The 15,556-nt window shown below is 42.4% G+C and overlaps 1 protein-coding gene across 4 annotated transcripts in view; it reads right to left on the bottom strand.

Moving 5' to 3' along the window:
• Mtus1 (microtubule associated scaffold protein 1) overlaps nucleotides 1-15,556 on the bottom strand; it is a 145,073-nt gene that overhangs the window by 48,112 nt on the left and 81,405 nt on the right. For 3 of the 4 annotated variants that reach the window (XR_003711482.1, XM_028768162.1, XM_028768161.1), the window contains exons 4-5: nucleotides 14,753-14,884; nucleotides 12,614-12,652 (exon numbers count right to left, since the gene is read on the bottom strand). Coding sequence is in view for 3 of the 4 variants with exons in the window: in XM_028768162.1 (XP_028623995.1) it covers nucleotides 12,614-12,652; nucleotides 14,753-14,884 (171 nt within the window). In the remaining variant the exon portion in view is untranslated. Of the gene's footprint in view, nucleotides 1-5,705; nucleotides 6,078-12,613; nucleotides 12,653-14,752; nucleotides 14,885-15,556 lie in introns of those variants that run through there. The other variant, XM_028768163.1, reaches the window with a different exon arrangement.

Here is a 15,556-nt window from a genome sequence, read left to right on the forward strand (position 1 = left end):
CTAATACTGCTTTGGTCTTCGGTACTTCGTTCCATTGCTAAGCTACTCCCTCCAACCCTTATTCGGGTTCTGGGATCAAACTCAGGGCTTTGCACATCAGGCAGGCATATTACTGCAACCAACCACATCCCCAGACTAGCCTAAATGTTGTATGACATTATTCCTGGGAGACACGAACAAGCATCTACATACCCCAGGTAGGGTACCAACAACAGATCAAACTGAGAACACCCAAAGTCCAACTTGATGCACAGATGAGTTTTATTGGGGTTACTCACTGGAGTATGGGTGAAAGGAGCTATTTACAGGAGCAGAAATGACTCAAAGTCAGCCACATTACCAAAAGCCCATCCCAGATAAAAGCTGAGAACTAGATGCTCACTGCCCTGCCCAGCCAGCAGGCAGCTCTGCTTTTCTGAGAGTGTCTGAGGAGTGCTAACTGCTTATGTAAACTCAAGGAGTGGGGAGCCTAGTGCCACCATCTGGTCTGGTCAGTTTCTGGGGCTTGCTGAGTCTTAAAGAGCTTCCTCACTGGAGAGAATGTTTCAGTCTGGAGGAAGCTGCTACTGGCACTACAACAATCACTTTTAATTTCACTAGCTCAGCAAAAATAATCCAAAACCCTTAGTGTAGTTAACTGCCTTTCCACGAGTCAAAGAGGACATTAAGTATTTGAGGATTAAGATATACAACCTGTAATAATTAATATGGGTTTATGCTAGCATTCTGTCTAAGCTCTGCCCCACAGTTACCTGGCAACAGCCAGGTGTTCCTGAGTCACTATTAAAGGGGCTGCCTGCCCCCATGTGTTCTCTTGCTCTTGCTCTATCCTCTTGTTCCTTGCCCTCTCTCTCTCTCTCTCTCTCTCTCTCTCCAGGTGCTCATGGCCAGGCCTCTACTCTTTTTCTCCCTTTCCCTCCCTCTCTCTGTCTCTTTCTCTCCCTCCCCCTCCCTTTCTCTGCCTCTTCTACCCTCTTAACTCCCCTCTCAATGCCCTGAATAAATTCTATTGTGTGGCTGGTCCCTCAGGGGGAAGGGATGCCTCCTTGGCATGGGCCCACTGAGGCACCCTCTTACCCCATACCTGACTACACCTCCATAGAACATTTCTGCCCTCTCTTTATCTTTTCATAAACACATCAGTTTACTTCCAGCTTGGAAGGAAAGTTGAACTGAGAGGGAAGGAGTATTTACACTTAGAAGTGTATTTCCCTTACCCTCTCTGAGCCACCATAAAACTGGGAACGACTGGTGTATTGCGATAAAAAAACAAAAAAACCAAAAAAACAACTTAGCTTAATACTCTTGTCAAGAAATAACTCTTGGGCTGGAGAGATGGCTCAGTGGTTAAGAGCACTGACTGTACTTCCAGAGGTCCTGAGTTCAAATCCCAGCAACCACATGGTGGCTCACAACCATCTGTAATGAGATCTGATGCCCTCTTCTGGTGTGTCTGAAGATAGCTACAGTGTATTCATATATAATAAATAAATAAATCTTTAAAAAAAAAAAAAGAAATAACTCTTGACAAAACTTGAGACAGTTAGCGAGGTCATTCCAGACTTTAAGGAGTCCTTCCTGATCCTGAAAGTCTACATGTATCACCCAAGATCCCTACAGGATGGACTTCCTTCTTCCAGCCCTTACTTACAGAAAATAGTGACGTCTCAATTCAGTGACACACCTGTCAATAACAAAGTACCACAACACATAGTGGCCTGTGCCCTTGTCCCAGGCTCTGACCAGGGGTCCTTTCCCAGCCTCCCTCTCTCACCACACTGTTTGCTCAGAAATATTGCACTTTTTTCCTTTGAAGGAGCCACCTGTCCTCACCTCTCTAGGCTTTTCACGTCATTCTCTTTATAAGGAATGCTTTTTATCTCTCAGTGCTTCCATTCCTCCTAAGGACCACACTTAAAAGGCACTCATGAAACACCTGGATAAAGGTGCCAAGAACTGCCTCAGGGCCCAGGCCACACCCTAGCATGATTACCTGCCTCCTGCCCAATTATGGGTTTGAGGAAGGCACAGGGCTATGGTGGGACTTAGTCCTGGCTATTTTCTCAGCACCAAGCCTTGTGTCTGGCATATGGCACCTGCCCAACAGATACTTATATGAGACATGGATGAATTGATCTTGCAATGTGAGAAGCAGGTTAGAGTCGGAAGAAAAGTTGGCAGCATAAAGACAGTATGAGGCCTTCCAGAAAGCTCTGACCACTTGTTAGCTGCACAGACCCGGTCACTGTCAGTATTTTGTTACTGTCTCACTAACAGGAGCTGGCGTGGGATTGCAGCTCAAGGGTGAAGCAACTGCCTAGGATACAGGTGGTCCTAGGTTCCATCCCCAGCCCCTCACAAGAGAGCAAGCTTCACCCTAAGTTCCTGAAGGAGGGCAGTTGGAGTGAAAACAAGGATCGCCTCCAAGGGTGGAGTCTTGAGTTTTTATAACCAATTGTTGTGGCTCTCCGAGTATGAATAATAAAATGAGTCATGTTTGATGGTCAGATAAGAACATGATGTCATAAAGAGAAAAAAAGCCAGGAGGATTAATGGGACTTGGGAGGTAGTTAAGATTAATTTCCAAGTGTAGTAGTGCAGTCAGTGTTTAAAAGCCCAGTGCTAAGGAAGTTCATGGCATTTGAGGCCCAGAGACATTGGAGAGCAGAACATGGGGCTATCGGCTTATGGCCCTTCTAAAGTAAGGACAATAATAAACTAAATTACTGATAGAGCCAACGCCATCTTATCCTGGTATTCTTGGAATCCAGTTCAGTAGCCCCATCACTAAGGCAACCAATGAGACTTCCTTTACTAGGGATCTGAACAAGTGAGTGCGCACAAGTCTAACTAGATAAAACCAAGCACAATGATGTCATCAGCCAATTTCTAGAAAATGCCTCTGACCTTAAACTGATATGATGCAGATGAACTCTCCAAAGAGTCTTACTAGGGATAACTAAAATTATTAGAGTTAAATTCTTTAAGTAATTTTTATAAATAACAACTATTGTTTTTATAATACTTTGTTCTATTCCGTGTGCATATATGCACTTGTGAGCTTTGTGGTATAGAGGCCAGATGTCAACCTCACGAGTCTTTCTCATTCCCTCTCCATCTTGTTTTTGTAAACAGGGTCTCTTCCTGAGGTCAAAGCGCAACAATTTAGCTGAACTAGATGACCAGCCAACCCCAGGAATCCTCCTGCCTCTGCCACCCCAGCACTGGGAGCTCAGGCTATCCCACTATACCTAAGTTTTATTTGGGCCCCAGGGATGGAAGTCTGATCTTTATGTTTGTGTAGGGAACACTGCATGAACTGAGTCTGTTCCTCAGGCTCGGATTCTTCGTAGGAACTTAACGAGCTTTCTTCACATGGAAAGCGCTTCTTCATCCCTAATTCCTGGTGCTGAGAGTCAGAACAGCATTCACAGGTGGAGGAAAAAAATCTTTAAGGTTAAAAAACATCTAAGTAGAGTTTGCAGGTTTGATTCCCATCTCTACTTACTATGTGCTCTTTGGCAATCTATTTCATGTGCCCGGCCTCAGACTTCCCTGTGTAAAATGACTTCCCTGTGTAAAATATAGTGCACACTCACTGCTGTGTGCGTGCATTCTAGTCTAAAAATTATGACTCTTATATAAACTCAGAAAATAATATGTGATTAAAACATCACTACTGATTAAATTCTGGTCTTTAAGGATTTAACGTCTTTTGCTCAAACTACCTGCTTCACAAAAACACTACAAAAACAAACCTTAAGCCATCAGCTAGTGGAACAAATAAACCACTGTTCACTCAGCAATGTTTCACGCTATTAAAAGGACTGGAATAAAGGCTGGGTGTGCGGCTCAGGGGTAGGGCCAGTTCCATCCCCAGTACCTCCTCCACCCAAAGAAGAAGGAAGTAGGGAGCCAAGAAACTCTAAGGTATTAACCTTACAAAGGCAAGCAATTAAAACAGATACCAAGCTTCCAAGTCCAATGAGGCTATGAAAGATGCCCGTGTGTGTGTGTGTGTGTGTGTGTGTGTGCGCGCGTGTGTGTATGCATTTGTGTGTCTGGCTAACCTACTGCAGGAAAGGTAACCAAGACACCGTGACAGTGAGAGAGGGCAGAGTCAAGGTCAGAAAGAGGCACATTTGGATGACACAGTGGCCTCAGACATTTTTCAGATTATATTATGAAAATTTATTCTTTTGAAATTTCACACACACATAGTGAATGCATTTAGATCGTATCTGCCCTCTGTTCCCACGTCTTTTACCTTAGAGCAAGTCTTTTACCTTAGAGCAAGTTTTTTTTTAAAAACTAATATTGAAAGCTGCTTGTACTTTGGAACATGGAAACTATTGTTAACATAAAGGACACTTGTTTGTATACGTAGGGGGATGGAATGAACTGGGAAGAGTTGGGGGGGGAGAAAGAGTAGGGGAAAATTATAACAATAACAATAATATTAATAATAACAGCACAGCTGTATTTTTTACCTTTTTGTAAATTTGTAATATATTTTTATTTTGGAAGTGCAGGCAATTAAAGCCAAGGCCTCAGCTGCCACCGAGCCCCCCCCACATCGGCCCCCACCTTTTATTTTAGGGCTGAGTAGATTCACAGTGGCATTTGGCTTGGGCATGGCCCCAGCCCTCTTCATTTACCTTCAGCCATCAGACCTAGAAGAAAAGGCCAGCCAACTCAAATGCCAGGCCAAGGGGAGTTATGAAACAAGGAAAGGAAGCTGAGGAGAAAAAAAAAAAATCAAGATTATCCCGCAGGGAAGGCAGATGCCTCTGGGAAAATAAAATGCTGTCAGCAGAATAAAAAAAAAAAATAGCAACAAAAAAAATCACCAGGGACAGTGAAGAGTCAACTGAAAAACAATAGGTACATAGGAAACACACACATGGCACCAAAAATATCATGCATTCACATGCCCATGAAGCAAGCCTGTGAAAGACAGACAACACACAGCAGCCCCAACCAAGCATAAGGAGACTTAGGCCATCACACCATGACATCAACTTAATTTACCACCATAGCAACTGTTAGCACCTGCGTGTCAGCAGACAGGTTTACAGATGCCTGAGAAGTCCATGTTGGGCACAGCAGAATGAAAGGCAGCGGCATCAGAATGGAACAGCAGCGGCAATATTCTATGAGCACAGCCGTTTGTGCTAGGAAGACTAGAAAACTAAACGTGTGGTCCACTTACTGGTGATTTTAGGAGTGTTTGCAATGTGTGTGGGTCTTTTCACATACCCTATCCACCTCAGTGAGAAACTGCAGAGCTGCAAAACAAAACCACAGAAACCGTCTCCTTTCTCAGTGCAAAGAGAAATCGTCTCAATTGGCTCACATCCTATTTCCAAATGTCATTTGAAGATAGACGTAAACTAACAGGTGGTTTTTTTTGTTGTTGTTTTTTGTTTTTACAGGTTTGGTGGCAGAGGGGAGCGTCAGAAAGTTCCAAGGCAACAATCCTGTATCCATAAACACAAACAAGCCTATAGCTGCCTGGCACACAACCAAAGTACCATCCTGCTCAACACAAGAGAAAACGGCTCCTTGCCGCCAGTCAAGCCTCTCATTAAAGAGGGCTGTATTTCCCAATTATCTGTCTCCATAGAAATCTGAGAAGCATTTGTAAGTTCATCAGCATAGCCCTCCCCTATGCAGTGCTGAGCAGAGATCTGTGCATGACCAACCTGTGTGGAAAATGACAGTGTTTTTCCTGAGCCCCGAAGGAAGCCGGAGGTTTCGAAGCAGTCCTTTGGCGGTTAGGCGGACATGGATGGTGGATAAGGAGAATTTGGGAGACAACAGCATGTCTTCAAAGCCAGCAGAAGAACTTCGAGGGGGAAGCAGCTTTTCCAGGGACCATCACATACTGTCCCTTTGCAACTCAGGGTTCTCCCAGGCCAAGAGATACAGCCAGAGAAAAACAAGCTTACATAGCTAATGCCAGGCCACCCGAGGTGGGAATAAAAAAAAGCCAGAGCTAGCTATCCTAGGGCTCCAGGCTTCCGTTTGCACTCCCAGATGTTGCTAAAAAAACAATGCCCTTCGTCTGAGCAAGAGCTGTGAGAAGCAGGTCCGGAAGCAAGCAGGCAGCCCGAGTTACATCACACTGTACATGCCATGGGTTGTTGTGGTTCCCAGCAGGGATGGAGAGGGGAGGAGAAAGTGGGTGGTCTCAGGAGCTTTATGTAACAGCCAATGATGTCGCAGATCCTGTCACTACTTGGAACAGGGTGAAAGGAAATTAACCACCTCACATGCCTAATGTCTGTTTATTAGCTAGGCAGAAAAAAGAATATGAGATTTCATTAGAGAAATCTGTGAATGGATTCAACTTCTTTTTAACTGCACAGGTTCATACTATTATCACCAGGCATTTCCCCAGGTATTTTACCTAGTTATATGCAAACCGAACTAGTTGGATTAAAAACAAGCAAACAGACCAAAACCTTCAAGCAACAACTACTTCCAACCTTTAAAATAAACAACTTTTTGCTTTTTTACTGTGCTTCATTAATGGCAGGTTGTCAAATTTCCAGCTCTGATTCTCGTCTGTCGAGAACCACACTGAAAATGAAGAGTTAGACCTGTTATCAGGTCTGCTTCTGAGACTCAGTAAACAAACCATAAGACAAACAAATCCCACACCATCAACAACTCACTAAACGTTAAAGCCCAGAGAAAGCAGTTACTCTTTCAGAAATCCCGCCCACCATCTGAGAGTCGGTGAGGGCAGGAGAAAAGGAAGACTGTGGCAGTAACTCATTCCCTTGCTCACACCCCATGCCCCATCCTGTCAGAGGATGACAATACACCAGCAACCCACGGAGGGTCACGGTGGGGCTGAAGGAACACACCCCCACACAATGAATCTCCTAAATGAACACATCCATGGCAACAGAACCAGCAACAACAATGGGATTGCCGCAGTGGTTCTCATCCTTCCTAATGCTGCAACTTAACACCATTCCTCATGCTGGGCTCCAACCCCCAATCATGAAATTGTTTCCGTTGCTACTTGATAACTGTAATTTTGCTACTGTTACGAATCGTACTGTAAACATCTGTGATTTCCTATGGTCTTTGGCGATCCCTGTGAAAGCGTCCTACCACTGAATTAGAGTCAAAGAAACAGACCTTTGGATTTTGCTTTCCTCTATTAAATCACAGATTGTTGGTTTAAAAACCTTTAAACACCTTTCCACAAATTCTGAATATTAAAAACAAAACGCACAAGCTCCTCCAATGCTATCAAAAACATATTTAAAAAGGTTATCAGTGAGATTCAAAAGTATAAACTGAACAAGACACAAAATTAGTGTCACAAATAGATACACCACTGTCCATACAGTCAATTTTTGGTTTCTGGGTGGGATCCTTTTCAGGGACTGGGGTTGTTTTGTTAATAGTAAACTATTCTGTCACAGAGAAATCCATTAACTTACACTACCCAAAGGAAGAAATACCAACCCACTCACCAATTAGGTATGCTTACTAAAAATTTCATCTTAAGGGGCTTACAAGAAGACTTGGCAGTTAATGGCTAGACTTCCAGAGGACACAGGTTCAACTCCCAGCACCCACGTGACCGCTCACAATCATCTCCAGTCCAGGGATCCGATGCCCACTACTCGCCCTCTCAGGCACAATGCATGATGTGAAGGACAGACATGCATGCAAGCAAAATGCCCACACACATAAAAATAAGATAAACTTAAAATAAAAACTAAATTTAAAATGAGAAAAAATTATTTGAACTGCACTATCATTACCTATCCCGTGCATGTTAAATATCAACCTTTTCTCCTAAATTCAGAAAGAAGCTGAAATACAAATAATATCAGTGTAAAGGAAAACCAAATGTAGCTCCTGTCTGTACAAAGCTCCTTCCCGCACTCCCCACCCCCCCACACACAAAAAAAATGTGCTTAGATACAAGCCTCAAACTGCTCATTTCAATTCTTTCCCAAACAGCAAATGCCCCCTGGTGGCCATCTGGCATGACTGCAACAAAGAAGAAAGGTGTCTGCTGTTACTTTGTAAAGTCAGCATAAGGCAAGGATGACAGGAAACCACCAAAGCAAAGCTTGGTACTTAAGATGGAGCACTTCATAAGGTTTAGACTTTAGTTGGGTTTTTGGTGGTGGTGGTGGGTCTTTTTGTTTCTTGTTTTTGTTGTTGTTAATTTTTTGTCTATTTTCTGAATAGTAAAACTATTAACTACTGAGCCAGTCTTCATTCCCTTATATTTTAAAGTCTGGAATGTAACTTTTAAAAAAAAGACAATCTCATTCTTGTCGTGTAGTCTTGGGTGGAAAGCTATTCCCTATGCAGTGGCTCCAAAATTTACATTCTGGTGCAGTGTGTAAGCTCCTGGTTTTTTATCCATCACCCACTAGGTACCTGCCTAAAGAAAAATCAAAAAAAAAAAAGTCCAAATGGAGAGTGTGCACTTAAATCAGTTAACAGTTCTTTTTCGTGTTTCTCAGTCATATTTTTTTTAGTTTTGTGTGTGTGTGTGTGTGTGTTCATCTCTGTTATTGTAGCAAGAACATAAAATCTACCCTCAACAAATTTTAAGCCTATGCTACTTACTGTTAACTATGCCATAACTGTAGCTATTGTAACAGTGTTGTAACAAAGTCCTGATCTTGCGAAACTGAATCTAACAGCAACTTCCCATTTCTTGGCCAGCACCACCAGTGCCGAGAAGCCATTACACATTATGCTGCCACCATCCTGACAGCTTTAGATATGGAATGTAACCGGAGTGTCACCAAGACACCCTTCTCCCTTCTGTGTGTTGTAGGCCCATGCGATTGTGCCTGTGAATGACACACCTGACACAGTGTGCATAGACAGGTCAGGGGGCTACTGTCAGGTGTCAGTCTTTTGACATCTATTGTTAGGGATAGTCTGTCTGCCTTTTGGCTGTGTTCACCAGGGTACCTGGGCCAAGAGTATGCGGAGACTCTGTGTCTCCCCCTTCCAACCTCCATCCCCCAAACACAGGAGTACCCAGATTACAGATGCTCACAGTACAAGTCCTGTTTTCACATCAAGTGTTTTTGCCACTCAGCCATCTCCTCGGCCACATTTCCTTCCTTTGTATAACACTGTGACTAATATTCCATTATACGGATACACCACATTTTCTTTACCTACACAGACACGTAAGCTATTCCACCAGTAAGTAATTCCAGTTACTGGCGATAATGCTGCAAAGAACATGGCAGATCAAAGCTCCCTTCCGTACCCTGATTTCACTGTGGTAAATCAACCCTTATTGGGAATAAGGCTTGCAGGCAGTCCCTTCATCCCACAGACCACCTGTCATGCTACTGACTGTCCCTCCTTGCTAAGCAGAAAAATTGGGGCTTCATAGAGTCCCACTTGTCGAGTTTTGCTTGCAACATGCTTCTGGTATCCATGTAAGAAATCACAGACAACGACAAAGCCATGCAGCTTTATCTCCCCTTCTGTCTCCTCCGGAGTTTTTTCAGCTTTGAGTCTTATTTTCATTCATTTTGAGTTGTTTTCTGTGTATGAGGTGAGAGGAAGGCTCGGGCTCACGTCACCCACAGACGTCTAATGCTCCTCACACATCTCCTAGAGAGAGGATGGGTCCTCTGCTTGGTGTTCTTGGCAGTCTTGCCAAGAAGGTTCAGTGGACTGTGAGTCCTCGGGTTTATCTCTGGGCTGTCCCATTGCATTGGTCTACCTTTGTCCCCATTTCAGATCATTTTAATTGACAGACTTGAAAGCAAGAACTATGGTACCCTCACCTTTGTTTTCCGCCACAAGATTGTTTTGGAGTCTTAATTGGTTCCCCATGAATTTCACGTAGTGACTTTTCTTTTTCAGTTAAAAAAGTGCAATGAGGATTTTGACAGAGGTATCTTAATAGGACCTTTTAGCATCTACTGTGAGGCTGTCTCTGTCTTGCTACTTCTTGAGAGTGCTAACACAGAGCAAACGTGGTAACATTGTCTGGCTTTGTAATGATTTGACAAAACAAAGCTCAAATCATGTGCTGTCGCAACTATTAATTGTTCTACACATGTTACTGGGTAGGCTTTCTACACTCAGGTCTATGTTTATGGTACTTTTATTCATTACTACACTTAAAACCTTTCTGTGTAGAATACACTCATGTGCTCTGGGTAAAGAGATCTAGTTCCCGGCTAAAAAGGTAGCCACTGTTGCAGTGGGATTCAGTAAGTGACCCATTCTTCCTAACACGAAGTACCAAATTTTTTATGAATCCAAATGGTATCTGCCCTTTCAACATGAGAACAAAGATGAGATCACCAACATGTAATAGGGAAAGACAGCAAGGTGCACAGTGTGGCAGGATCTCATCCAGAGTAGGTCTGCAGCTCTCAACCACCTCCCAACATTGGAGAAAGGAGATGCAGAAAGCCACACAATCCTGGCTCATGTTTATGAAATGGTACAGGAGGAGGAGGTGTCCCTACTTCCAGGGCAGACACCATGGCACCTGACAGGAATGGTCTCTAAACCAGTCAATGAACTGGGTAACTACAACCTGGGATTCCTGAGGTATCCCAGACAGCTCTGAGTATCAGAGCCACAACTAACAATAGCAATTCTGTGGTGGGTGACAACTTCCTCAGAAACAGCAAGCACGTTTTGTTTAGAGCCAGTGTTGTCTAGAATCTCGTGGTATCGTAACCTTTAAATAAATCACAACAGCTAGGCCTCAGGAAGGTGGTTCATAGCTTTAGTGGGTTTTGTCACCTGCTTTGAGGGTTTCCTAGAACTCAGCACCCCAGGGTGGGGGTGGGGGTCGCCTCCAATGTAAAGCCATGACAAGTGAATGACAAGGAGCACTATTAACCTTGTCAGCCCTAGCAGTGGCGGCAGCTACCATGTGAGAGCCTGCGATGAAAATAGCCTACTTGGTCAAAACCATTCCCACACTGGGATTTATCTGCTGAACATTCCCACGCAGGCAGACGAGAAACTCAAGCTGGGGAGAGGCTTAGCAAGTAGCCAGAGGTCGGGATGGAAATAGAAAGGGGGAGAACCAAGATTTACACCAACGTCCGAGCCTCACAAGGTCATAGCTTCATCATTGTCTTCAGAGGTAACGGAATTTCTTTAAAATAACCGTTAAACTATAATAACGGTGGAAAATTTCAAATATTATTTTACCACCACACTCCCCTCTACCTCTCCCCCAAAAAAACAACCAGGGGCTGGAGAGACGGCTCAGAGATTTAGAACATTACTAAGGAACAGGATTCAGTTCACAGAACCTACATGGCAGCTCACAACTGTAACTCCAGATCCAGGGATCTGACAACATTCTTTGACCTTCCAGGGCACTAAGTGCACTGATGTACATTCGGGCAAAACACGCATTAAAAAAAAATTTACAACATTAAATACAGTACATAAAATAATTTATAAACAAACAAACAAAATGCAAGATTGACCAGAGTATGGCCGGTGCTTTTATATTGTGGATCATATCAGAAACCAGTATGACGCTTTTTTGAAAATAGTATGATTATTCGAGCAACTATAAAATGCATGTGCTTTAGTTTTTTTTTAATTCCACTTTGAAGTATCTGTCACAAGAAAACTCCCCCAAATGTTGACAGAGATGATCGTAAAAACAGTTCATAATGTGATCACTATGAATGTGATAGAGAAACAACTCAAATATCCAACAGGTTCATTGTTATCACACTTATACCGGGCGACCCATTAAACCCGATTACAAGTAGTTTTGCTTCAAAAGCCACACAGGGCAAGGATCTCTCATTAGGCTCAACTCCAGGCCAGTCTTGAGTTGTGAAACTAACTATCCACCATGCTTATAGCTGGGGGGGAACCCACATCTCACGGTTGAATTCTGTACTGACACCGTGAGATTCTCTATAACAGCTACTTCACATGCTGTAACACAGCCTTTCTTCTTTCTGGATTTCTATTCTGATGTGTAACAGGCTGAGAAGCCATGTGACTGTACTCTCATTGCAAAAAAAAAAAAAATAATAATGAGAGCCTATGCATGGCTGACTGCACACAGTCCTGCAAGTCATACCTAGAAACTTTGATGAGTACATTTTATAAGATCACTAGATCCTTAAAAAGAAGTATTAGACTCTCAATGTAGTTGAATGCCTTTAAGTTATAGGCTGCCTTAGAAATTTATGTCCAACCAAGAGTGTGCATAGCAGGTAAGCCAGAAACAGAAAGCTGTTGGGTTAGTGCAATGAGTTAAAAAATTATATCTATAAAGACTATTTTACAATTGAAGGTGATCCAATTTAAAACAACATTTATATTTGGAGAAGTGACCAGTTTTATTTCACATGAACCATATTTAAAAGAGTCACTTGAAGCTCAATTGATCTGTATAATAAAATGTCATCGTCTGTGAGTCGTCAATTCATGCTCCCCAAACGCCCATGTCATGAGCAGTTAGTTACACCTTAAGGCCTGGATTTTGACTTAGAACTACACCAGTAAAAGACATTACAAATAAATTTCAATAGTTAATCATTCAATATGTTTAATCAAATGGAAATATTTTTGTTGTATTCCTAAAATGGTCACTTACCTGAATTAAAAGCTGTAAACAGACTCTTCCTTGAAGGACCTAGAGCGGGACAGAAACATAAACACGTGCTTTATTGGAAATTCTACGGAAATCTCTAGCTATTGTGTAAATAACAGTGATTTCATTTTCAAAAAGCCCTCCTTTTGGAAACCTCTAAATTTTAGGTTCCAGCTATCCACTGAGAAAATTCCAAGATGCAAATAACTTGACCAAGTATACTTTTTCAAGTATAGAAAATGTAGTATCTAATTTGTTAGTAATAAAAATGATATGAATTAATCCTCAAAAGCACAGTATCAATTTTAAAAGGACAAAGCGTGGTATATTCTGTAGTCAAGGACAATTAAAGTTCATTTAAATTTTAACTAATTTATCGTTTATCCTAGTGTCTGAATCCAGGGTCCACAGATTGGGAGAGCACTCCACCATGGAACTACATTCCAGCTAAAAGAAGGCCCACACCTTAGCTCTGAGCTTGTGCTTTCTCTGTTCTACTGCACTCCGGAAACAGGCTATACTTTTTGATAGAGGAATCATGGTATGTGCCTTCCCAAGGGCCTGACTTCTATTCAGCTGTGAAGAAGAATACACTGGAGATGTTTCTCCAAACTGACGCAGTACAAAATGCAGCCAGAAACCCTACAGGTAGACACTCGGAGAGCTATAAACCACTCGGAGAGCTACAAGCGCCCAAGCTTGACATCAAATACTCATCAAGTGACTAATAGTCTGTAGACGACTGGTTGGAACTGCCAGAGTCCGTCTGTGGAATTTTAAAGAGAAGATCATCTCCCTTTTAAAAGTATGTGGCCATCATACATGGACCTCCATGAGATGCACATAGATTCAACTGTAGGGTTTTCAGGAGATTGGCATGTGCTGTTTTGCAGTCATCAGTGGGGTCTCTAACTCTGAAAATCACTTCAGGATCAAAGCTCCATGAATGGAGTTTATTTTTAGTTACTGTTGGGGATAGTGTGGGTTTTTTTTTAAAAAAAATCATGATTAAAAAACAGTTTCAGATATTACTGCCATCGTAGCAGGGGACGATCTGATGCCTCAGAACCTGACGGCACGGTAAATAATCTACCCACAAACAGGGCTTGCCCTCCCTGGTTTTTCTTTTTTTTTTTTCTCCTTCAACCCAGTAGAAAGAAAAAGCGCCAATGTAGACTAGGTCATCAGTCTCAAGTTACCACGTGATCTTTTTACATTTATGCCAACGCCCATCCATACAAAAGAGAGAGAACACAGAGGGGAAGGCTGTGGTGGCTGGTAGCTGCTTTTCTAATTTTCTGATACAAAAATGGGTCTCAGTCGTTCTTTCAGAAAAGCCAGCTTTCAAGGACCTATGAGCAGAGCTTTGCCACTCTTGGCTGTGACAAGGCTTTGTGAACACGCTGCAGGCCAAGTATATGCTACACACTGCCCGTCCTCTTAGCAGCCACAGCAATTGCCAGGCAAAGGACACAGAAGGATCAGACACAAACGGCTGAGAGCGAAGCAGAGCAAGACCGTGGTTTTGAACAAGGCAAGCAGGTAACAGGCGTGAACCACGGGCACGGAGAGGAAATAAGCCATGGTCCTTGTTTTTCTCTCTCATCCTAGAAGGACTGAACACTAGATTTACCGGTTAGTGTCCCCGGACATCTCTGCTCTACCTACCTGCTTTTTCTGAGATTTGTTTTATTTCTTATTTATGTGATGCGTGTTTTGCCTGCATGCATGTCTGTGTGCATGTGTGTGTGGTGCCTGTGCAGCCCAGCAGAAAGAACATCGGATCCCCTGCATCTAGAATTACAGCTGGTTGTTAGCCACTGTATGAGCGCTGGGAATTGAACCTGAGTCCTTTGCAAGACCAGCCAGTGTTCTTAACCACTGAGTCATCTCTCTAGCCCCTACCTGCTGACTTTTACTAGTGGACTCCATCTATCTATAGTGGACTCTATTTACCTATAGAATTTGGAGACACTTGGGGAACAAGAACATCTCATTGTTAACATTTATTTTATTTTCTTACTCACCTGGTGTTTAAATAAATCATTGTTAAATGCACCATAAACGTACTTGTCAAGCTGTACCCTCCTAAAAGCCAAGGAGTGTAAACTTATTTCCTTCTAATCACAATGAAGACAATACCTTTTGGAGAAGTTTTGAGCAAGTGTGCATGAGTTCTGGGTACCAAAGGCTTCAGATATAAGGGTCCTGACCCATTCTGAAACGCTTGTTTTGGAGGTTTCTCTTCATATTTGTTGATGGCAGCATTGCTACCTGTAACAAAATGGAAAAGTACATCTTATTTAGTATGAAACTACAATAGCAGTCCACAGTATTTGTTCCAAAGAGTCTACAATTTGATAACAATTACTGAGTATCAAGAATGCAGAGGCAGTTTCTGGTCTCAAGTAAGCAAAATAAATGTTACCAGAATGCAAAAGCATAAAAAAAATACATTTTGTTTCTCGGCATAGTCCAAAATTTATGCACATTTCCAACTTGACCTTTATCCCAGAGAGGTGGAAGATAAATGACCACTCGTGCTGTGTAACAAACATTCCCAGTACTTCTTAGGTAAGCATTCCCCATGAGGAAGACAATACAGACTGTAAGCAGCCGATGCTAATGAAGTTAAAAAAAATAATGAAAAACAATCAGAAAAAAATCCTCAGTGGCTTTAAGAATAAGATCTTGTCTCCAGAGAAGCTGTATTTTGAAACTAGATGGCCAGCATCCACTGTTACAAACCTCAAACTGAAAAAATATAAAATATTTTTTCTCGCCTCAGTCATGGAAACCACCCAGAAGAAAACACAAAATTTCCTAAAAATACTAAAGAACCTGACCTATTTTCTCTAAGACACTGTCAAACACAATAATTCTAGGCATCCACTTCTATCCTACCATGTAATAAATAAGTCATAGTTTCCGTCTGGTATAGAATGT

This window comes from Grammomys surdaster, unplaced genomic scaffold (genome assembly GCF_004785775.1).
Source record: "Grammomys surdaster isolate TR1022 unplaced genomic scaffold, NIH_TR_1.0 185, whole genome shotgun sequence".
NCBI lineage: Eukaryota > Metazoa > Chordata > Mammalia > Rodentia > Muridae > Grammomys > Grammomys surdaster.